This window comes from Saccopteryx leptura, chromosome 1 (genome assembly GCF_036850995.1).
Source record: "Saccopteryx leptura isolate mSacLep1 chromosome 1, mSacLep1_pri_phased_curated, whole genome shotgun sequence".
NCBI classification, from domain to species: domain Eukaryota; kingdom Metazoa; phylum Chordata; class Mammalia; order Chiroptera; family Emballonuridae; genus Saccopteryx; species Saccopteryx leptura.
In genome coordinates this window covers 317,703,455-317,728,097 of record NC_089503.1, presented here as the reverse complement: position 1 = coordinate 317,728,097, position 24,643 = coordinate 317,703,455, and the positions used below count along the sequence as shown (strand labels likewise).

The 24,643-nt window shown below is 51.3% G+C and overlaps 1 protein-coding gene across 1 annotated transcript in view; it reads right to left on the bottom strand.

Annotated features, from left to right (window-relative positions):
• TBC1D22A (TBC1 domain family member 22A) overlaps positions 1–24,643 on the bottom strand; it is a 214,955-nt gene that overhangs the window by 187,374 nt on the left and 2,938 nt on the right. Inside the window, exons 2-4 of the mRNA XM_066358713.1 lie at positions 6,673–6,729; positions 5,483–5,823; positions 2,014–2,190 (exon numbers count right to left, since the gene is read on the bottom strand). Of these exons, the coding sequence (XP_066214810.1) occupies positions 2,014–2,190; positions 5,483–5,823; positions 6,673–6,729 (575 nt within the window). The remainder of the gene's footprint in view (positions 1–2,013; positions 2,191–5,482; positions 5,824–6,672; positions 6,730–24,643) is intronic.

Sequence of the window (24,643 nt, the reverse complement as noted above, 5' to 3'; positions counted from 1 at the left end):
GACAGACCACCCTGAGGCACTTGTGCACTTCAAAATGTCAGAGGAAGAACACAACACAGGCTGAGGTACCATTCCAGGTTCACAGAGAGGAGACCTGCCGACACGTCACGTGACCACCAGGATTCTGGACTAGGAAGAAGAAGTCAAAGTCACGATGGGGAAGATAGACTGGAGGGTCAGAGAACAGCCGCATCAGCGCTGCGCGTCCTGGCTCTGACATCCCTGGGACTATTCTGAGGGAACGTCTTGTTCTGAGGAAACACAGTGAGGCTCTCAGGAGTGAGGGACAAGCTCTGACTCCAATAGTTCAGGGGACACATGCACACACAGCACAAGGAGCAAGCATGTGACGTTGGGTAAAGAGCACTACCCATGCAATTGTCTTAAGTGTGAAATTACGTCAACATTCAAGTTTACTGCAGCACATGTGTGGCCACCTCCGGACAATGACGCCTGGGACTGAGCTTGGGGGGGGGGGGGAGGGTGGAGAAGGAAGAGGGACGGTCTCACCGTACCCCTCAGTGGAAAGTAACTATCAACATGCACATATGCAAAAACAAGTAAGAGTAAAAGGGAAACCCACATGAGAAGGGTAGAGGTATCTCACAAGCCACGAGACCTATGGGCCCAGGTGCTGCCTTGGCCTCCGCCTCAGCCCTGGCGCTGAGCCACTGGGAGCAGCTCTGTGCCCTGTCCACGGGCCTCCCACGCCACCTGCTGGCTGAGCAGGGCACTGTCAGCCTCAGGGCAACCAGCCCTCAGAGCTCCACTCTGGCACCTGCCCCCCAACAAGGTGGGACCTGGTGACCATCCTGAGAGCTCCAGCATCAGCAAAGTGCCCGACACAGAGAGGCACCCTGCAAAGGGGAGATGCACAGTGTAAGAATGAACATTCAAGGGCCATTCCAGCAGAGGACAGCGAGTGTGCACCTCAGAGCACCCACTGGGTAGCATGACCCACAGAATCACCCCGTGACCATGCTGCCCCTGCCGGCCCTGGCTCCCTGCAGTGCACACAGCCTGTCACACTCTACCCTGACTGGCAGACCCAGCAGCAAGGTGACATTAGTCACTAGTGCTGTACTCCAGAACACTATGAACAGCAAGACGTCCATTGCCCAGCCTCGCAGAGCTAACCAGGGGCAGCTCCAAAACACCAAGAAGGCAACTGGGGCTTTTAAAAAAAAAAAAAAAAAAAAAAAAGAGGCCCTGGCCGGTTAGCTCAGTGGTAGAGCATGAGCCCTGCACGTGGAAGTCCCGGGTTCGATTCCCAGCCAGGGCATACAGGAGAAGCGCCCATCTGCTTCTCCACCCCTCCTTATCTCCTTTCTATCTCTCTCTTCCCCCCCCTACAGCCAAGGCTTCATTGGAGCAAAGTGGGCCCGGGCGCTGAGGATGGCTCCATAGCCTCTGCCTCAGGTGCTAAAATGGCTCTGGTTACAGCAGAGCAACAGAGCATCATCCCAGATGGGCAGAACATTGCCCCCTAATGGGCATGCCGGGTGGATCCCGGTCAGGCGCACGCAGGAGTCTGTCTGACTGCCTCCCCTCTTCTCACTGCAGGAAAAAAAAAAAAGAAAAGAAAGCCCTAGCCAGTGGCTCAGTGGACAGAGCATCGGCCCAATGTGTAGACGTCCTGGATTCAATTCCTGGTCAGGGCACACACAAGAAGCGACCATCTGCTTCTCTCCTCTTCCCTCTTCCCCTTCTCTCCTTCTTCCCTGCCCACAGCCAGTGGCTTGATTGGTTCTAGCGTTGGCCCAGCACTGAGGATAGCTCGGTACGTTGGAGCATCAGCCCCAGATGGGGGCTGCCGGGAAGACCCTGGTCGAGGTGCATGTGGGAGTGAAGTACTCAACCAAACTGCACTGGAAGCAGATTAACAAATTGCGTCTTAACAGGTAAACTACACAGAGGAGAAAGTATATCACATGGCAACAAACCAGGTCCTCCAAGAGCTGGACCTCCTTTGGAAAAAATACAACAGCTCAGCCCTCCACTCCGTGCACTTACCCAGGTCTGTGTTGGGGCCAGCAAGGAGCTGCTTGAACTTGTCAAGCCGGGAGGCCTCTCTTTCACTTAACGCTGAGCTGCTGAGGGTACTGGGGTCAGACGTCCCACCCAGCACGATGGTTGCCGAGTGTGGAAGGGACTGGGACCTCTGCAGAGGGACAGCGCTGTCGGCACTTTCTGTGGAGGGAGAGAGAACAGAGGTGAGGGCGGCCTCCTTGCCGACAGCCATGCCCTGCACTAAGAAGGCCACGCCCCCTCCCCCCAGCACTGGACAGTGGGACCCTGGTTGCTAGAGCGCTAACGCCTATGGAGTCTACCCCTTCAGTCCCCTGGTGTAGTGTTCATCAGTAAAATAGACGTCCTCATGTAAAAGTAAGACAGTGACAACCAGAAAACTCCCATCCACCTGAAGGCTCAACAGCACCCAGTTTGCTCCCCATCAGGCCTACCCAGGTGACACGACCTGAGGATCTGTAGTGTAGGGCTGGAAAAAGGGTGCCTGCAGGAGCGGCCCAGCCTGAGCATGGAGGAAAGCCCCCAGTCACCAGAGATCAGGGTAGGGCATAAGAAGGCACAGAGGAAGCAGGCAAAGGCTAGGGTGCACCAGTAACCAAGATGCTGTGAGCGCATAGGACCCCACCATCTGACTGAACCTCCCAGACTATCCTGAGCCCCATTAGGAAACAAGAAGAGCCAAAGGCACTATAGGTGAAGAGGGAGACGCCAAGTGCAAGCTAGCCCAGCCCTCATCTAGAGCTCCCCAAGACAGGTCGAAGGGCTGTGCCCATGAGGGTACACAAGGACTCAGAGGGGTGACATAAGGCAGCGTGTTACATCAGTAGCCCAGGACCAGGGATAGCCAAAGGGAAGAGCCAAAGGCCCACTGGTCACTCAGCAAAGAGCCAACAGGACCAACAGGAACCCACAGCACAAGACACTGAGGCTCTAAACCCCCAGGGCTGATCCCCACTGAGTTACCTCATCTTCAAATTGAAGTTTAAAGGGGAATGAAAGAAACTTCTAGAAACAGGATAAGGAACAAACCCCACAGAGAAAACGCACTGCCGTCGGAAAGGGGGAGCTGCTGCCAGGCCAGGAAGGAGACCACTCCTACCAGCTCCTGCACCCCAGAGCGAGCTAATTACACCAGAACACAGGAGCCCTCTGGCACCAGGAGCGGGCATCCACGCCTCTGGGCAGAGTCTGGCCCAGATATGCTTCCAGAAAAGCCTGCATACAGGAGAAAGCACCTCGGCTCCCTTCCCATTCGCCCTGGCCCCCCCACCAAGGGGAGAGGGCAAGCCCAGCTGTGGTCCTCAGGGCTCTTGTCCCTCCTTAGAGTCCACTATTCAACCACAGGCCAGGGTTCCACGGCAGGTGTCCAGCAGGAAGCACAGGCCACACTGTGTGGCAGGACCGAGTGTGTTGGGTTTCACTGATTTGCGATCACAGAGACTACCCAGGTAATCCTGCTAAGGCACACAAGGACCCAGTCGCTCCTGAGCGGGGCACACTTCCAGCCCCACCTAAGATGGAGCAGGTGGAATCTGGGAGGCAGAGCAAGAGCAATATCCCCTAGGAAACAGGAAGATGGGCAACCAGGTTACCCTGTTACCAAGAATGGAAGACACAGCAACGTCCCACCTCCAGGATCCCTGAGAGGGGGTCTAACTGCCACCAGTTGGCACCCACACAGGACCCCATTCGCAGCTCGTGTGGCCTGGGCAGCCACGTGACCTCTCTGCACCTCTCCTACAAACCGTCGCCCAGGGCTGCTGCGAAGTTTAATGAGCATATGAATTACAAGGGCTGCTCGGGTACCTGCCACACAGTGAAGGATCAAGAAGTGCCAGCTGGGCCCTGGCCGGTTGGCTCAGTGGTAGAGCGTCAGCCTGGCATGCAGGAGTCTCAGGTTCGATTCCCGGCCAGGGCACACAGGAGAAGCACCCATCTGCTTCTCCACCCCTCCCTCTCTCCTTCCTCTCTCTCTCTTCCCCTCCCGCAGCCAAGGCTTCATTGGAGCAAAGTTGGCCCGAGTGCTGAGGATGGCTCTATGGCCTCTGCCTCAGGCGCTAGAGTGGCTCTGGATGCAACAGAGCAACGCCCCAGATGGGCAGAGCATCACCCCCTGGTGGGCATGCCAGGTAGATCCTGGTCAGGCGCATGTGGGAGTCTGTCTGACTGCCTCCCCGTTTCCAGCTTCGGAAAAAAAAAAAAAAAGAAGTGCCAGCTGTCACTGTTATTAATGCAAGTGCCCGGAAAGAAAGGGGAGATGCCCGACACTGCCAAGGCAAGTGGGGGTGAAAGGCAAACTCACCGCCCTTCTCCCAGCACAAGCTGCTTGGAGTGCCCTCACAGGGCTCTTCTGGGAGGAGGCCACCCCTGGCTGGATGCAGCCCAAGCCTCCTCTGGTCAGGATCCTCCAACCACACAGCACGTGCCTTGGCCTGAATGCTGTGTCCCCCCAAACCTCCCACGGTGAAGTCCCACCTTCTCGTGTGATGATGTTAGGAAGAGGGGACTGAGGGAAGTGATTAGGATTGAATGAGGTCATGAGGGGCAACAGGGGGATCAGTGCCCTCGGAAGAGCCACGAGACGGCCTGTGGCCCTCTCTGCTCCGCTCTCCACCATGCGAGGACTTGATGAGGAGACAGCCACCTGCAGCCCAAGAGGCCTTTGCAGAGTCCAACCGTGCTGACCCCGACCTCAGACGCCCAGCCGCGACCATGAGGCCTAACCCGCAACGGCCGCTCCAGCAGCCCCAGCTGACTCTGTGACAGGCCCCTTGCCAGACAGGACAACCACAAGGCATGGCCTTCCACTCAGCTTGTCCACTGGGTGCCCAGCCCTGAGCACAGCACTGACCCTCATCGATGCTCCTGAAGGAACGGTGGCCCCACCTGGACACCCGACACACAAAAGGCAGAGCGGTGAGCTCAGCCTCGAGGACAGCGCTGAGTGTCAGGCACGAGGGTGTGAAACACAGACAGGCTCTGCCCTTGGGGGCTTTATAATCTGAATGCAGCAATTCCGAAGTTGGACACCCACCCACACAGACCCAGAGCCCACGTGGAAGTGTCCCAGGTGGCATCCCAGAAGCTGACAAAGGAGGCAGGTCCCCTGAAAGTACAGCTGGCCTGGGCCCCACTGGAAACGCCACCCTAGAGCACCCAGCGTGTACTTGGGAGGAGGAGGCCCCGAGCCCTGTGCTCACTGTGGCCACTGACAACAGGCCCTGAAAGCCACATGCCCTGCCACTGCACTTGGAGGAGACAGGCACTCGGTCAGGAGACAGAGGTAAGTGTGGCTGTTTCTCCTGTCTAGAAAGACCTGTGACCACCTGGACAGCCACTGAAGGGCCTCTGGGGGCAGAGATCCACTGAACAGAAGGAGACTCTCGTCATTGTCCACAGAGGAAGGACTCTCCTTCAGCAGGAAGGCACATCGGCTCTCAAGTCCCCATCCCACCTGCAGGGCAGGTCGTGTGGCTCTCGCTGACAGACTTGACCAGCCGGAGGTCACCACTGGGCACCGGAGGGGGCTCTGCCACAGGCTTTGGCTTCTGCCCAAGCCCTGGAGGCTCCTGCTGTTTGTGCTGCTCCTGCCGCTGGCTGTGGTCGCGCAGGACACGGTGGGCCGTCTCCATGACCACCTCGGTGTTTAGGCTCTCGGCTGCCATGGCCAGGAGCTCGTCGTCATCCTCGCCGGCATCCCAGGCATCACTGGTGTTGCTCTCAAACTCCTGGAAAGTGCTGACTCCCTTTGCCTTCACAGGCGTGGTGGGTACCTTGGGCATGGCCTTGAGCAAGCTGCAAAGCAAAGGTAGTCTTTAGTTGACCCTCGGAGCCTGAGCCTCTCCCCACAGCTGTCAGAAGGGAACCCCAGGGTGAAAAGGAACAGCTGTCAGCCTCAGTGGAGTGGGGTGGGGGCAAGGAAGTGCACACAGCTCAGAGGCAGCTGGAAAGACTGGGCAGAGCTGTGGTGTCTCAGCACAAGGGGAGGGAGAGCCGCCCAGCGTCTCTGCTCCACAGAGCGGTCAGTGCGGGAGCAAGTGCGGCACTTGGGGTAGGTAGGCCCACCCCACACCTTGCCTGCATGCTCTCTCATCCCAGCATCCCTGCCAACCAGCTGAGGTGTGCTGGAGGTGAGGAGGGAGGAACCGCTCACAGAGCACAGCCCTTTGGAGTATGGATGGGAATAGGAGACCCCCCCAGTACAACCATAGACAATATCAGCCTCTCCGTGTGTCCAGTAACTTCTGGGATGAGGCAGTCCAACAGGGCCACACCTTCCTCTCACAGGGAAGGTGAGAGGGGCAGAAGAAGCCAGACACGGGGCAGAGCAAGCCTGGGGCAGCTGGTCAGGGGGCGGTCGTGGTCCAGGGAGATAAACCACCCTTCATGGCTGAGCCTGGCCAGGCCCACAGCTGGGCATGCTGGCTCCACATCCCTGGCACAGGCAGCCGGCTGTGGCTGTGGCCTCCACATCTGCCCCCAGCCAGAGAGGAGCCTGACAAGGCCAGCAGTGCCTCACACCAGCCACTGCTTGACACATTTGCTGCATGAAAGACCATTCCAACCCCCAAGAATTCCCGGGAGCTGGAGGGTCTCCACAGCCCGCCAGAACCAACCCAAAAGGGAAGTGAACGCTGCACTTACGTGCCATGTAGCAGAGGGTCAAAAGGGGGGTGCTGGGCACCATACACGTGCTGGATGCTGTTTTAAAAGAGAGGGAGAGCACATTAGCTTCTCTGCAGCATCCCCAGCCCACCACAGACTCGGGAGCATACTAGATCCCAGAAACCCACATGCTTGAGGGAAGGAACTTTCCATCAGCTGCCACGGTCGCCCTCCAGCCCGACTGGGAGGTTGGAAGGCACCATATAAGCCCACACCCACAGACCAGGGGGCACTAAACCCTCCTGCAAACGGGCCTCAGCACCAGGGCTGCAGCCCCAGCTGCGTCAGCCCAAGGCCTCAGGCACCGGCCACAAGGACAGGGCTGCTGGGAGCACACAACCACCTGGCACCAGGGAAGCTCCCAGCAGCCTCTACACTTGGACTGCATGTCACAGGGAGGAATAAACAATGACCATGAAATGCCCATTGAGAAACTCCTAGCAGATGCCATTCTGTCTGAAGACGAATGCAAAAGTACAAAAAAAAATAAATTCTATTTTTTTAAACACTCACTGGTTTTATTATAAAAGTCTTACATTCATCGGAGTAAATTTGGAACACAGATGGAAACAATATAAACCATGTGGCAGCCATCCCTTCCCTCTGGGGATGGCCAGACAGGGGAAGCATGTGACAGTGCAGGCCAGTCAGCAATGCATGCCAGTCCTTCCTGCCTCCCAGAGAGAGACAGTGTAGCTCACACCCACTGGCCCTTGGCTTTCCCCTCTTCTGCCTAGAACCCAGACGTGAGGCCTGGGGCTCCTCATCCACAGTGCCACCGTGATAAACAGGCAGGAGAAATAAAGCCCCACAACGGAGGGCGGGTAGGAAGAGGAAAACAATGCGGTCTCTGAGGGCATTGCACCACTGCCAGCTGGCAGGGCACACCCCTTCAGATGCCACCACAGGGCACAGACAAGCCTGTCTAAGGCACTGGCAGTCAGAGCAGCTGCAGACGTGGTCCCCATGGAAGGACCCACAGGAACACTCTGATGCAGAAGCTGGGGGTGGGCTGTACAGATAAAGACAGACACAGACTATTTGCTATAAAGATGAACTTTTCATCTGTTAGAATAGAATGAAATCCTGCCTTCTTACTTAGCAATATGTCTCATCTATTGCCCCATATCATTCCTGTGTACTTAAACACATTTACCTTGCGTGTATCATTTGATAGCTACAAGAAAACACGAGCAGCCCACACAAATTTAAACACATAATAATGAGAAGGGCACACAGGATTTTCCCACACATGTCTCTGCAATTCCTTGTAAACCTATCACTACCTCTCAATTCCTTAACTTTTTAGAAATTGTAAGAACAGAATGAGCTAGCTGACTCATCACTGCCTGGGCCATGTCCCTAGACAGTGTCACCTCTCACTTCACACTGTCCTACCACATGGATGCACCATGACTCATATAACCAATGTTGACTTGCTGAAACTGTTCGTGTCTGTAAAAACAGCAATAAACATTTCTGGGGACAAACACTTATCCACAACTATGAGCTTCCTAAGACTACGTCCCTGCTGGGACATAAAGAACACATCTGTAAGAGCTGCTGGCACACACGGGCAACAGCAGGCACCCCGTCTGCAGCCACGCCACAGGCGCCGAATCGTTGCTAAATGTGATGGGAGGAAAGTGGTCTTAATCCCAGTTGTGCATGTCCTCAAGGATCAGAGAAGGGGAACAATTTTTAAACACTTCTGCTCATTCGTACAACCTCTCTCGTAAACTCCCTGTTCAGACCTGTTGTCCGTTTTCCTAAGGGGCTGTTGACCCTTTTCTTACTGATCTATAGGATCCTTCTTAAAAAGAAAGGAGTTCAGCTCTGTCATTCAGGTAGTGAGGTCAGCAGAATAATGGTCCCTTGAGGACGTCACATCCTAATCCCAGACCTGGTGTCATGCCACCTCACACAGCAAAGAGACTTTGTGGATGTGCTTAAGGACACAAACCTTGGGGGATCACCCTGGATTGTCCTGAGAAGTGGGAAACATTCCTGCTGTGGTCAGAGGGAGCAGTGCTCAGGGAAGGAGACTGTGGGACAGAAAGTAGGGAGAGCCGTCCCAGATCTGGTCCAGCTGGCAGGTTACAAGGCAGCTTAACGCATACGGAACCCCTACACACCTCTCTGTGAGCTCCTGTCATCAAACCCGACACTCCACCTCGTCCCAGTCCTCTCTATGTCTACGTCCCACCACGCTGAATTTAGCATTTATAGTCCCTGCAAATGTGTATATCTTTACTGAAGACTCTGGGTCTCTCGGCAACACATCTCATTATTCTGTACGTGTGCGACGTATAGAGTAACATGTCTTTTGGTGACTATGCTTCCTGACGAGATTGTTTTACGTGCCAGTGTGAATACACGCAGCCCAGTTTTGTTTCCTGTGGGGTTTCAGTTAATGGGTGCGAAGGGGGATGTTTCAGGAGTAAACCAACATTTCAAAGATAATTTTTACGTGGAAACGCAGCTCCGACAGAGGCAGAGCTGTTCTGGGGAAGCCCAGGAGAAGCAGGGCCCACCCACTCGCTTGCCCCCGGCCACTCAGAGGGAAACAGAGAAGATGAAATTCCAAGGAACCACAGCAGGAGTTCAGGAGAATCACTGAAAAGCCACTGGTCTAGTTAGTTCTTTAAAATATATAGCTTTAGAAAAACAGTACAAATAAATAAAAAAGGTGGTCCTTTGAAAAAATGAACTAAGTTGACAAATCTTTTGCTAGACTGACTAAGAGAAAAAGAGAAAGGACTGAAATTACTAACATCAGAAATAAAGGAGAGGACATTACTGCTGACCTTTCAAAAACAAAAAGGATTATTATGAGAGAATACTATGAACAACTGTACGGCAACAAATTAGATAACTGAGATGAACGGACAAGTTCCCAGAAAGAGAAAAGGAAAATCTGAATAGACATATAACATGTACAGAGACTGAATTAGTCATCGAAACACTACCCACAGAAACCAGGACCAGAGTGTTTGTTTCACTAGTAAATTCTAACAAATACCTAAGGAAGAATTAATACCATTCTTCAGAAATTCTTCTAAAATCTAAAAGCAGAGGAAACACTTCCCAACACATTCTCTGACACCAGCCTTACCATGATACCAAAACCAAAGACATCATCACAAGAGAAGAAAACGACAGATCAACATGTCTTATATAAACATGCAAAAATCCTCAACAGAATACTAGCAAACTAAATACAACATCATTTTTTTATTTTATTTTTTTATTTATATATTTTACAGAGACAGTGAGTCAGAGAGAGGGACAGGGACAGACAGGAACGGAGAGAGATGAGAAACATCAATCATTAGTTTTTTGTTGTGCGTTGCAACACCTTAGTTGTTCATTGATTGCTTTCCCACATGTGCCTTGACCACAGGCCTTCAGCAGACCGAGTAACCCCTTGCTGGAGCCAGTGACCTTGGGTTCAAGCTGGTGGGCTTTTGCTCAAACCAGATGAGCCCGTGCTCAAGCTGGCGACCTCGGGGTCTCAAACCTGGGTCCTCAGCATCACAGTCCGACGCTCTATCCACTGCGCCACCGCCTGGTTAGGCATACAACATCTTTTTTTTTTTTTTAATTATACCTCATGACAAAGTGGGACTTATCCAAGGAACGCAAGGCTAATTTAACAACCAAAAATCAATTACAACAACACATCATAGTAGTAGTGGAAAAAAAGGACAAAAACCACATTATAGTCTAAGTAATCACAGAAAAGTGGTGTTAAATTCAACACCCCTTTCATGAATAAAAGGCTCAACAAAGCAGAGACAGAAGGAACTGTCCTCATCCTGATCAAGCCCATCTACAAAACCCACAGCTCAGGTCTACTTGCTATCGAGGGGCTCCCACCACCTCTGTTCAACACTGTACCAGAAGCTCTTCCATCCACAGAAGTCAGGCAACAAGAATACAAAGAATCCAGATTGGTAACACTGTTGACCAAGATGACATGACACAGAAAATCTTAAGAAATCACTAAAAAATGTATCAGAACTTCATGGTGCAGCACTCCCCAAATTCAATCCAGATTCAACGCAATCCCTATCAACATCCTAGCTTGCTTTTCTGAAGAAACTGACAAGCTTATGCTGAAATTCATACAGAAATTCAAGGGATCTAGAATAGCCAAAACAGTCTTGAAAAAGAACAAAGTTAGAGAATTCACATTTCCAGATTTCAAAACTTACTAAAAGACTCAGAAACCAAGTCAGGAGGTACTGGCACAATGGTAAACACAGACATTTAGGGTAATAGAATTGAAAGTCCAGAGACAAACTCCTTACATTTACAGTCAACTGATTTTTTACAAGGATGCCGAGACCCTTCAATAGGGAAAGAATTGTCTTTCGACAAACACGCAGGGACAATGAAATATCAATAAGCAAAAAAATAAAGTTGCACACTAGCCTCTCAACATATACAAAAGTTAACTCAAAATCAAAGACTTAAATGTAAGAGCTAAAACTACAAAACTCTTAGCAGAAAACACAAGAGTATATCTTTAAGAATTTAGATCAGGGGTCCCCAAACTTTTTGCACAGGGGGCCAGTTCACTGTCCCTCAGACCGCTGGAGGGCCGGACTATAAAAAAACTATGAACAAATCCCTATGCACATCGCACATATTTTAAAGTAAAAAAAACAAAACGGGAACAAATACAATATTTAAAATAAAGAGCAAGTAAATTTAAATCAACAAACTGACCAGTATTTCAATGAGAACTATGCTCCTCTCACTGACCACCAATGAAAGAGGTGCCCCTTCCGGAAGTGCGGTGGGGGCCGGATAAATGGCCTCAGGGGGCCGCATGCGGCCCGTGGGCCGTAGTTTGGGGACTCCTGATTTAGATTATGCCTGACCTGTGGTGGTGCAGTGGATAAAGCGTCAACCTGGAAATGCTGAGGTCACCGGTTCGAAACCCTGGGCTTGCCTGGTCAAGGCACATATGGGAGTTGATGCTTCCAGCTCCTCCCCCCCCTTCTCTCTCTCTGTCTCTCCCTCTCCTCTCTCAAATGAATAAATAATTTTTAAAAATTTTTTAATTAAAGAAAAAAAGAATTTAGATTAGGCAATGGCTTCTTCGAATGACACCAAAAGCAAAAATTACTTTACAACAAAGATACATTGGACACTGTCAAAATTAAAACCTTTGTGCTTCAAAAGACACCCTCAAGAATAGGAGGAGGCCCTGGCCGGTTGGCTCAGCGGTAGAGCGTCGGCCTGGCGTGCGGGGGACCCGGGTTCGATTCCCGGCCAGGGCACATAGAAACGTCCATTTGCTTCTCCACCCCCGCTTCCTGTCTCTCTCTTCCCCTCCCGCAGCCAAGGCTCCATTGGAGCAGATGGCCTGGGCGCTGGGGATGGCTCCTTGGCCTCTGCCCCAGGCGCTAGAGAGGCTCTGGTCGCAGCAGAGCAATGCCCCGGAGGGGCAGAGCATCGCCCCCTGGTGGGCAGAGAATTGCCCCTGGTGGGCGCGCCGGGTGGATCCTGGTCGGGCGCATGCAGGAGTCTGTCTGACTGTCTCTCCCCGTTTCCAGCTTCAGAAAAATACAAAAATACAAAAAAATACAAAAAAAAAAGATGGAGATTTTTGCAAATCACATCTCTGACGAGACTGCAAGTGAAATATACAAAAAACTCTTAAAGCTCAACAATAAAAAGATAAATTAATTTTAAAATGGAAAATGGACTTGAACAGACATTTCTCCAAAGAAGATATGCAAATAGCCAAGAAATACAAAAGATGTTCAACATTTAGTCATTAAGAAAATGAAAACTGGCCTGGCCGGTTGGCTCAGCAGAACATCAGTCCAGAGTGTGGATGTCTCTGGTTCAATTCCCAGTCAGGGAACACAGAAGTAACCATCTGCTTCTCCACCCCTCCCCCTTTTTCCTTCTCCTTCTCCCTCTCCCTCCCCCTCCCCCACCCGTCCCTCTCCCTCTCCCTCTCCCTCTCCCCTCCCTAACCCTCTCCTCCCACAGCCATGGCTCAAATGGTAGTAATACACCACTGAATATTACACTTTGACTAAATGGTGTTGTATGTGAATTTAAAAGGGTGAATTATTCAATAAAGATGCAATTTTTTTTTAAGATTTTATTTTAGGGGGGAAAGAGAGAGAAGGGGGAAGAGCAGGAAGTATCAATTCCCATATGTGCCTTGACCAGGCAAGCCCAGCATTTCAAACTGGCAACCTCAGCATTCTAAGTCAACACTTTATCCACTGTGCCACTACACGTCAGGCAGATTTAATTTTTTTTTTCTGTATTTTTCTGAAGCCGGAAACGGGAAGAGACAGTCAGACAGACTCCCGCATGCGGATCCACCCGGCACGCCCACCCGGGGGTGACGCTGTGCCCACCAGGGGGCGATGCTCTGCTCCTCCGGGGCGTCGCTCTGTTGCAACCAGAGCCACTCTAGCGCTTGGGGCAGAGGAGCCATCCCCAGCGCCCGGGCCATCTTTGCTCCAGTGGAGCCTTGGCTGCGGGAGGGGAAGAGAGAGACAGAGAGGAAGGAGAGGGGGAGGGGTGGAGAAGCAAATGGGCGCTTCTCCTGTGTGCCCTGGCTGGGAATCGAACCCGGGACTTCTGCACGCCAGGCCAACGCTCTACCACTGAGCCAACTGGCCAGGGCTGTAATTTTTTTTAAAGCAATAAAACTTCCACCTGGGCCTGACCAGGCGGTGGCGCAGTGGTTAGAGCGTTGGACTGGGATCCTAAGGACCCAGGTTCGAGACCCCAAGGTCACCAGCTTGAGCGCAGGCTCATCTGGTTTGAGCAAAAGCTCACCAGCTTGGACCCAAGGTTGCTGGCTCGAGCAAGGGGTTACTCGGTCTGCTGAAGGTCCGTGGTCAAAGCACATATGAGAAAGCAATCAATGAACAACTAAGGTGTTGCAATGCACAATGAAAAACTAATGATTGATGCTTCTCATCTCTCTGTTCCTGTCTGTCCCTGTCTATCCCTCTCTCTGACTCTGTCTCTGTAAAAATAAAAAAAAAATTAAAAAAATAAAAAAACTTTCAGCCTGACTCGTGGTGGTGCAGTGAATCAAGCATCAACCTGGAACACTGAGGTCACCGGTTCAAAAACCCTGGGCTTGCCTGGTCAAGGCACATATGGGAGTTGATGCTTCCTGCTCCTCCCCCCTTCCCTCTCTCTCTCTCCCTCTCTCTCTCTCTCTCTCTCTCTCTCTCTCTCTCTCTCTGTCCCTCTTCTCTAAAATGAATAAATAAATTTTAAAAAAAACAAAAAACTTTCACCTGGTTCTCTTGGGTCCTCTCTCCGAACCCAGCTACCATGCTTTGTGGAAGTCCAAACTAGCCACACTGGAGAGCCTGCGTGCACGCCTCACAACTCATAGAGTGGGCTGCACTCCTGGCTGACAGCCCACACCACACTGAAACACGTGAGCGAACCAGCCTTCTTTCCCCCTGCGGTCTCTGCCTTCTGGACTTCCCAGTAACACTCCGGACATCAAGGAGCAGACAAGCCACTGCCACTGTGTCAGGTCTGAATTCCTGACCCATAGAATCCATGAGCATTTTTTTTTTTTTGAGGGAAAGAAAAAAAAGTGTCAGCCTGCCTAGATCAAGCACAACTCATCTGTTATGGTCCCTTCACCTGACATTTCAGGGAGGTCTCTCTGACCAAGGCAGGCAGTTCCCAATTTTAAGAATCCAAAAGCCTGGGTTCAAGTTCTGGCTGGTATAGTGTTAACCAAGCAATTCCTCTGAGCTTCAGCTTCCACATCCCAGAAATGGGAATGAGAATGTGTAAGAAATGAGAGGACCGCACATGACTGCAGTCTGAGTATTACAAAGTCACCTACAAACAACACTGACCAGCATTATCTGCCCATCTCCACGGGGACATGTGCATGCTTCCAGCACCTCTCACGATACTCACACGGTTCAGAGCTGGGAGGCAGTCTGGTCTAGTACCGACTCTATCTGCACACTGTTTTCACTCGGGTGCTGCGGTTTTATCACAGACTGCGGGCCCTTCCCTCCCAGAACAGCAGCAAACTCATTAATTCTTCATGGGCACATCACATGTGTTTATTGAGCAGAAAAAATTCCAACAAAGTTCAGCCTCAGACTAAAAGGAACCTCATTTTATCTTATTAAAATTTCATTTTTATTTGGGTTTGCATCACTAAAAAGAAAAACAGGTTTCCATTGAAGCCATTTTAGAAAAATAAATGGCAAATACCTCATTTCAGATCATGAAATCTTTCTTTTGAAAACATATTATCCAATAAACTTTTTAACAAATTATACTGCTTTAAAGCACGACAGTAATTCAAGTTTAAAGAGAAACTTAGTCATTCCTTACAACAGGAAGCCACACATGACAGAATTCCACTTCTAAGTACATACCCTCATACAAGTACACAAGGAGGCAGGTTCACTGAGATATGTAAATTTTTTTAAAGATTTTATTGATTTTACAATGGGGGGCAAGAAGTATCAACTCATAGTTGCTTCACTTTAGTTGTTCACTGCTTGCTTCTTATATGTGCCTTGACTAGGCAAGCCCAGGGATTGCAACCAGTGATCTCAGCATTCCAGGTCAATGCTCTATCCATTGTGCCACCAGGCAAGTTTGTAATCTTTTTTTCTTAATTTAAGAAATATCTGGCCCTGGCCAGTTGGCTCAGTGGTAAAAGCAGTGGCCCAGCGTGTGGAAGTCCCAGGTATGATTCCCAGCCAGGGCACACAGGAAAAGCACCCACCTGCTTCTCCACCCTGCCCCCTTTGCTGCTCTCTCCCCGCCGCCTTCTCCTCCTGCAGCCATGGATAGATTGCAGTGAGTTAGCCCCGGGTGCTGAGGATGGCTCCATGGCCTCTGCCTCAGCTGCTATAGGAGCTAAGTTGTTGAGCAACAGAGCAATGCCCCAGATGGGCAGAGCATCACCCCCTAGTGGGCTTGCCAGGTGGATCCCGGGCAGGCTGCATGCAGGAGTCTGTCTTTCTGCCTCCCCTATTCTAACTGAATAAAAAAAAAAAGAAAAAAAATATCTAGACGTCCTTTACCAAATGAATAATGAATAGACAGGAATATATACATATAATAAAATAGGAACCACAAAAGACATGAAGGACCACAGCTACAAGAATGTTGGTAAGTTTTATAACATGACATTGGAAAGTAACCTCAATATGCACAGTCGGACATTTATCAATATATAAAGCTTTAAAATGGAAAAGAATACTATATGTCATTTTTGGATATACATGAGCAGTCAAAAATCCTACTGCATGCATGGCAATAGAAACACAAGCTCAGCCTGACCAGGTGGTGGCGCAGTAGATAGAGCGTCGGGCTGGGATGCGGAAGGACCCAGGTTCGAGACCCCGAGGTCGCCAGTTTGAGCACGGGCTCATCTGGCTTGAGCAAAAAGCTCACCAGCTTGGACCCAAGGTCGCTGGCTCAAGCAAGGGGTTACTCGGTCTGCTAAAGGCCCGCGGTCAAGGCACATATGAGAAAGCAATCAATGAACAACTAAGAAGTCGCAACGCAACGAAAAACTAATGATTGATGCTTCTCATCTCTCTCCATTCCTGTCTGTCTGTCCCTATCTCTGCCTCTGTAAAAAAAAAAAAAAAACACAAGCTCAGAATAGTAATGATCTGGGGAAGGGGGCTGGGAAGGAGCTGGGTCCAGGAAAGAACACAGTAGTTCAACTGTGTATGTGTAACAGTTTATTATGTGTTATGCTGGATGGAGGAGACATGTGGCCAACTGCATATGTGAATGGGGAGGCTCAGAGTTTTCAGCCATCCACTTTCTGACCGTCTCAGCTGAGGGAGATGGGGCTCTAGGAGCTGTGTCTGCGTCAGCTTCATGAACGCCTCACCTCAGAGCCAGAGCAGCCTGTTCTGCTGTCCCCTCAGCTGTGTGCTGCACTGGGCTGCTGGGCTGCTGGGCTGCCAGACTGCACAGCAGGCAGGTTACTGCACACACCACAACCATCAGGAGACACACAACCATGGGATGTGTGAGGCTTCTGCTGACATAATGCAGCCTCTGGGTCACTGCAAACTTTCTTTTTAGTGAGTAAAATGACGATAAAAAGTACAGTATAGTAAGTACATAGTAAGCCCATAAACCAGTCACAGTCGTTCGCTACCATCACCTAGTATTACATACTGTACATACCTGCACGTGCTGGGCGGCCGCACGCCTGTCTGCTCCATACATCTGTCTGCACCAGCATCACCACAGGCATGTGCAGACAGCACCGTGCTGCAATGTTACAATATTATGGTCTCACCAGGCGCTGGGGATTTCTCAGCTCTATTATAATCTATGGGCCCACCATCTTATGTGCTTGTTGAGCGAAATGTCATTATGTGGCACAAGACTGTAGAGTGTGGCCCACATCCCCCACTCCGTCACAGCAGGAACCATGGGCCCCCCAGCTTCTCATCACAATGTCACCTACAGCAGTAGTTTTGAATTGCTAGTCCGCAGACCAGAGTGGGCCCACCAGAAATTTCATGCTGGTCCACAGGAGAGTTAACCACCCTGATGTTGTATGAAGATTACAGACCCAATGATTATAGACTCCATAACCTTCATACAACATGAGGGTGGCTAACCACTGGCCTACAGCCCACCCCATTTGGCCATCCTCTCCTTTTGGTCAGGTCCCTGTGGCAGGGCTCTTCTCTTGTCCATCTTCTCATCCGGCCCTGGTTCAGGCTATTCTCACTGCCAAGAAGGCCCATCCCTAGTCCCTGACTACAAAACACCACCACAGCCACTTACACTTACATGTAAGTGTAAGTACTTAAAGCAGCAGTTCTCAACCTGTGCGTCACGACCCACAGGTTGAGAACCGCTGACCTAAAGGGCTGGACGGTCCCTCAGAGCCCAGTCTGATGTCAGTCTTCCCACCTGCAGCAGCATTCCGTCCCCCCCACCCATGCTGCCGCAGGGCCCTCCTCATCCCGCCCCTGCAGAGCACGTCACAGCTCACTGCGGAGTCCCTGGACGCTGTATGTCTCCCATGAGGACGGGAAAGTCTCTCTGCTGCAGGAATCAGATCAGTGCCCTGTGCACACCCAGGCACCCAACAATGCCTGCTACCTTAATGCTCTCTTCCTTACTATGCAAACATTTGAATGATTGAGCATTTTAAATTTAAAGCAAGGAGTGCCAAAGCACAAAGCAGTTCTCTCACAACTGGACATAACCAGAGGCGTCCTCAGGAGGAAGGGCTCCTACATTTCCCTGGCTTGACCTATCCTGTCAGAGCTACTTAAAGTCACGATGGTTTATGAAGTCACATTTGGCTGAGACATTCAATGCTATAATGGCCCTAGTGACTGGTTTTGGAACAGAAAATTAACCTGAGATGGACACTAATTCTAAAGAGGACACAAAATGGGTCCTCAGGGGACGTGTTTTATAAGCTGTTCCATGAAACGTCAGTCAGTGCCTAAGAATAGCCCGCAGCACTCCCCACCAAACTGGAGCTGTCATGGCAGATGCGGGCTTCTTCTCAAAACAGAAGAGGTGGCACCATGTGCTTCCCCACGCCCCACAATGGAACAAGTCCCAACACCTTGGCCGAGGGAGGGAAATAGCATCACTGTACTGTAAACACTGCAAAGCAATAACTAATATCTCCCACCTTTCTTCCTCCCAGACCCCACCTGAATTCACAGAGAATCACGGCCAGCCTCCCACCCACCCCCATTTATTTCCCACCCCAATAGCAAAACTCAAGAGTCCCACCTGCACACACAATCACGGGGAAACGAGAACAAGTGCACTGAGCTCCCTCAAAGGGGCCACCGCCTGCCTGCACCACATGTGCCATGCCCACACCCTGACAATCCTGGTCACTCTGCTGAGGGCTCTTGGCTGAGGATCAGGAGCTCACCCAGAGGGCAGGACCCCAACACCATCTGTCTCATTTGGGTGCGAGCCTCAGAGCCAGCAAGTTATTCTGTGAGTTTAATAGAGATGTTTACAGAAAGAAAGCTCAGCAAAACATGCAGCAAGGCATCTGAGAGAACCAGTGGGAAGCAGCCACATGGCACATTTAAGAACTGTATCAAGGAGCGCTAGCCACCAGCAGCAGGGCCAAGCTCAGCGCACAGTCTGTGTGAGAAGCAAGGTGGAAGACGGCCACACTAGCCTGGGCAGTGCATACACAGGGCCAGGACTGCTCCGCTGGCAGACCCTAGGCAGCTGGGCCCCAGAACTGCATGGGGCAGTGCAGCCCAAGCTCAAAGCCAGCTCACTCTGAGGAGCCGTGGGCCTTGAGCCAAACAAGCTCCCAAATGCTGTCCATACAGAGAGAAGCACACACGTGCGGTGGGCCACAGTGCCCGGCACGTTGTGTGTAGTCCGTGCGTGGCCAGATTGGTCACATGACAGTGTTTTCAGCCCTCGTTCCCACAAGTGCACAGAAGCCATGACTGCTGACCAACTGAGCTCATGGACAGATCCAGGCGCCTCTCCACCCTGGGACTCAGGCTGGCATTTCCACATAAATCCCCAGAAAGGAGGAAGCAGCATCAGAATGGGGGAACAAAAAGACTGGGCACACTCAAAACGAGAGTTCCTGTGGCACGAGGCCCCATAAACAGGAAGGGCCCAGGCTGACCCACTCCCTCGGGGCCTCTTGATGCCCTGCCTCTAGTCTGCCAAGAGAACATCAGGGAGAACTGTGAAGAAGCTGTCCATCCTGCCCCTGAAGAGCCCCCAGAGTTGCAGAACTCAGGGTGCACAGGAGCGTGTCCCTAACGCCCAGCGTGAGGAGCCAGGGGGCCAGGTCAGGAGCTGGTAGGCTGGGAGGGCTACAGTCAAAGCCTCAGGCAGGCCTGAGTCCCCAGTCTGTACAATGAGGACTGTGCAGCACCAGGGCTGAGGACCACTGGGCGGCTGGGGTGAAGAGCTGGGCACAGGAAAAGCACTCAGTAAGCATCGTTAGTATGAGGATCACTACATGGCCCACACCACCCCCACCTGGGCTTCACATCCACATCTGCACACAGCATGAACACCTGCCCTGGACGGTTCTTCCCAGCCACTCTCCCCAGACTCCACAGACAGAACCAGGCGGTCAGTGGCGTCTGCATTCCCAGGGCCGGCACAGTGGACTCCCCACACCGCCTGTCTGTAGGATCCTCCAGGCAAGGACCCACTTTCTAGGCCCCCAGCTACACCCGAAGGACCTGCAGGGGCCTGTCTTCATACCACTCATGTTGGACTGAGGAGTGAATGAACCGAGGAGTGGCTTACAGAGGTCAGAGCCTGCAGCAGAGGCAAGGAGGGCAGCGAGGCCGCTCACCGTCCCTGTCCTGGCTGCGAAAGGGCTGGGCAAGAGCAGGGCCGCCTGGGGAACAACAGGAAGGCAGAGACTCGGGCGCTCAGGGCACGCTCCACTCACTGCCACTGTGACCCCTCCTGAACTCACAACACTTGGGGGTGAAATGCTTCTTCCTACTCTCATTTTAAAAATATTTAAGGGCCCTAGCCAGCTGGCTCAGTGGATAAAGTGTTGTCCCAGTGCACCGAGGTCATGGTTTAAATTCCCAGTAGGGCACAAACAAGAAGCAACTAATTGAGTACACAACTCTACGGAACTAAGTGGAGCAATGAGTTGATGCTTTTCTTTCTTTCTCTCCCATTCTCCCACCTTACCCCCCCCTCCCTCCCTCCCTCCCTCCCTCTCTCTCTTCCAAGTCAATATAAAAACTAAAAAGCATATTTAATTTTTAAAAATCTAAAATCAATGTGAATTTATTTTCTAAAATTCATGTTTGTCCCCACTTAAAATTCACTCAAAAGCGCTATGTAAGAGGAAAAAAGTACAATTCATGTTAACTTTATTTTTCAAAATGTTTCCAGACAAAATAAAAGGTATTTAATAACATGATATATGACCACTGAAAAACAAACAAGTAAAAAGAACTATGAATACAGCAAAAACCTACCCACTGGTGTTTCTGAGGTAGTGGGCACAGCAAGTCCACCTCCACGTAGAGATGGCGACCAGAGAAGCCCATCTCCACAAAACACACACCACTGCCAGATCACAGGTGCCTGCTTCCCTGCCACACAGAAAAGAGCAAACAGCCATCTCAGAAAACAAGAAAGGTGGCTCTGGCCGGTTGGCTCAGTGAATAGAGCGTCGGCTTGGCATATGGATGTCCCAGGTTTGATTCCCAGTCAGGACACACAGGAGAAGTGACCATCTGCTTCTCCACCCCCTCCCCCTCCCTCTTCACCTCCCGCAGCCAGTGGCTCGATTGGTTTGAGCATCAGCCTGGGCACTAAGGATAGCTTGTTGGTCTGAGCATCATCTTCAGGTGCTAAAAACAACTTGGTTGATTTGAGCATTGGCCCCAGACGAAGGTTGCTGGGTGGATCCTGGTTGGGGTACATTCAGGAATCTATCTCCCCTCCTCTCACTTAAAAAAAAAAAAGAAAGAAAAAGAAATGAAATAAAAGGTTTATAAAAGCACAAGCAAGAGAGCTGATGAGGGCAATAGCTCAAACTTCTAAGAGAGAGGCAGGGTCTCCACTTGGTTCCTGGACACTAGCAGGCAGGGGATAAGGAAAAACCCTCCCAGCTGAATTTCAGCCCCTCAGGACTAAATGCAGAGGTCACCAGGGAGGGAGCAGCATTGTGAAGGATGACCTAAGCACCACCAGGTTTACAGTCAAGAGCAGAACTCTGCAGGGGCAGAGCTGACATCCCCCGGGCACATTTCTTCCCTGACCCTCTTCCCTCTCCACGTGGGCTTTCTGTGGCTGCTGTGACCAATTACCACAAGCTTGGCGGCACATTTATTAACGTTGTAGAGATCAGAATCCAAGCTGGCTCCTACCCAGCTGAAGTCGAGGTGCCAGCCAGCTGCCTTCATCTCTGGAGGCCGTTCTGGGAGCATCCATTCCTGCTCACTCAGGCTGCTGGCAGGATTCACTCTCTTGGTAGTTGGAACGAGGTCCCTGCTGGCTGTAAGCAGAAAGCTGTTCCCAACTTCCAGAGGCCTCCAGCATTCCCTGACTCATGGACCTCTTCCATCTCGGAACCAGCAACCACAGATCAGATAGAATCCATGCCACGTCAATATCTCTGACCACCTTTAAAAGTTCATGTGATTCCACTGGGTCCACCAGATAATCCAGAACAATCTCCCATCTCAAGGTCAACAGATTAATTCCCCTTTGCCATATAACATGACAATTCACAGGTTCGAGGGATGAGGACATAGACATCTCTGGGGGCCATTATTCTACCTACCACAACCCATCTCTCGGGCCAAAACCCTGGTAGTCATCTCACCCCCCCAACACCAGCCCATCAGAGAATCCTAAGAGTCCTGACTGCAGTGTGGGCCCTGAACCTGTCTGTCCACTCCTCTCCCATCCCACAGCCACTGCCCTCCTCTTCACCTCCCACTGGCCACTTCCTCTCTCACGCTTTCCGAGGAGGAGGAATAGGATAGTAGTACCATCTGTTGGTCCTGTCTCATGGCTCTGAGGCCCAAGACCCAAATCCTCTCCATGGCTTCAAAGCTGCGTGCCCTCTCTGCTCACCAGCCTGGCCTCTCCCCCGGCCACTGGTCTCCTTGCAGGCGCCTCCCCTGCCAGGAGGGCTCTGACACCCCACCCCACAGCTCTGGGGCAGGCTGGCTCCTTCTCCAACTCCACGTCTCAGCTTAGGTGTGCCCTCCTCTGGGAGGACACGAGCTTCTCTCAATGAGTGCCCAGTTATTCTGCCAACATTCCCAGATTACAAGCTTCAGAGCACTTCAGACTATTTACATACCCATGTATTTATTGCCTCCTTCACCCCTGTGGCCTCTGAAGGCCACATCTCTTTGCCAGCACTCAGCGTGGTCCCTGACACATGGAAGGTGCTCCTAAGTAGTTTCTGAATTAGTGAGTTACCCCCCCCCCATGATTCCTCCCTTCCACTGACGAGGGATGGGGGCCTGCTGAGGTGACTGTTGAGCTGACTGTCTCATCTGCTCAGAGACTTCTTGCAGCTCTGACAGCTGTAAGCTGAAAGCTGTCAGAACCATGACACCGTGAGCCATTTTCTGCTTCAGCTCTACCCCAAGCACTCACAGCCTTGCCATACTCAATTTGGGCCTTTCCTGCTGCCATCCCACTTAGAGGTGTCATCCCGCACATGCCCCAGCTGCCTGCATAGCCTCTGTCAGTGAACACGCAGCCAGGCAGAGCCGCATGAAGACAGCAAGTGGAAGGGCGCTGTGTGCTGAAAGGCTTCCTGACTCCAACCCGGGTGCCAGGGTTTTGTTTTTGCATCTAAAGTTAAGCATGGCGAGAATGCCAACTGCAGCGGCAGAAAGCCAAGGCCCTGGGAGCCAAGCAAGTCAATGGCCCAAGAAAGAACAGGCCCCAGGAAGCCAGAGACAGACCCTTTTCCACACCATAGTCTCTACTTGTGGATATGTGTCGGGACACCTTCACATCATCATCACCTGTATGTTTGCAGCAACCTCTGACTGGTCCTCCTGCCCTCTTAACCCCCGATCTGCCTCAACACAGCAGCGAAGGAATGCCGCCACACCCATGGCGATCATGCCACTCTTCCACCAGGCATCCTCCAAAGGTACCCCCTTCACTCAGAATAAAAGCCTGAAATCTATGTCTTTACTATGACCACGAGGCAAATCCCGAGTTCCACGACCCACCCCCTCACTCCGGCCCTGGGCTACCTTCATGGCTCCTTTGCTCTTCTTGAAAAAGATACCAGCATGGACCCTGAACCAGGGCTTTGCACTTGCTGGCCTCTGCCAGGAGCCCTCTTCTCCAGCCACCCCACCCCCCAGGTCCTTTCCTCTCCTACAAATATTGCTCAAATGTCACCTCCCCTGTGAGGAGTTCTCTGGCCAACTTATCACCATGAACCCTTCCCCACTACACCTACCTCTGAACTATCTATCCCACCCCCTGCTTTACATTTTGACAACAGTTACCACCTTCTGACACTTAACTCCCTGCTTTAATCAGTTGCTCTCTGCCTCTCCCACTCCACTGCATACTCTGGGGGAGCACAAACTTTGATCTGTTTCATTCAATGGTCATTTCCAGCTCCAGAAACTGTCACTGGCACAGAGTATTTAATGAATGAATAAATAATCAAGCTCTCAAAACGTCCAGAACTCCTCACATTCTCATCAAAGGGACCAAACACCCTCCCTCAGGTCACACCACTCTGGTCTAATGCCTCAGGTCACACCACTCTGGTCTAATGAAACTTCCTCACCTCAGTAACACATGCAGAAGTTGATGGTGCCAGGAGCAACATGACCAAAGGTCACAAAGACAATAAAAAGAATGCTAAGACCTGGACCATGGACTCCTAGTCAGAGGCCTTTCCACTGTCCACATACCCCCACCTTGTCCAGAAAAGAAATTCCTAAGATCGTATCAGCCAAATATGCAAACAAGATGCAGGGTCTACTAGCAAGACCAACTTTCATGCAGTGTGAGGCCTTAGCCAAACCATTCACTCACTCTAGGTTAACTGGGAAGACAGTTAGGATCACCTAGCACTTACCGCCTAACAACACAAAGATGATGATGGCACATGCCCTAACCTTGCAGAGTGCACTGTCTAATGAGGAAAATGGGCAGAAAGCAACATACTGAGTCTGCAAACGGGCAGGTTAATCCAGATGCATAAAAAGAGGCAAAGCTTTACAAGGAAGTATGCTGCAGAATTTCCATAAAAAAATAACCCAGGCAGCATAACCAGGCAGAGGTGCAGTGGATAGAGCATTGGACTGGGACAGGGAGAACCCAGGTTCGAAACTCTGAGGTCGCTGGCTTGAACGTGGGATCATAGATATGACCCCATAGTCACTGGCTTGAGCCCAATGGTGGCTGGCTTGAGCCCAATGGTGGCTGGCTTGAAGCC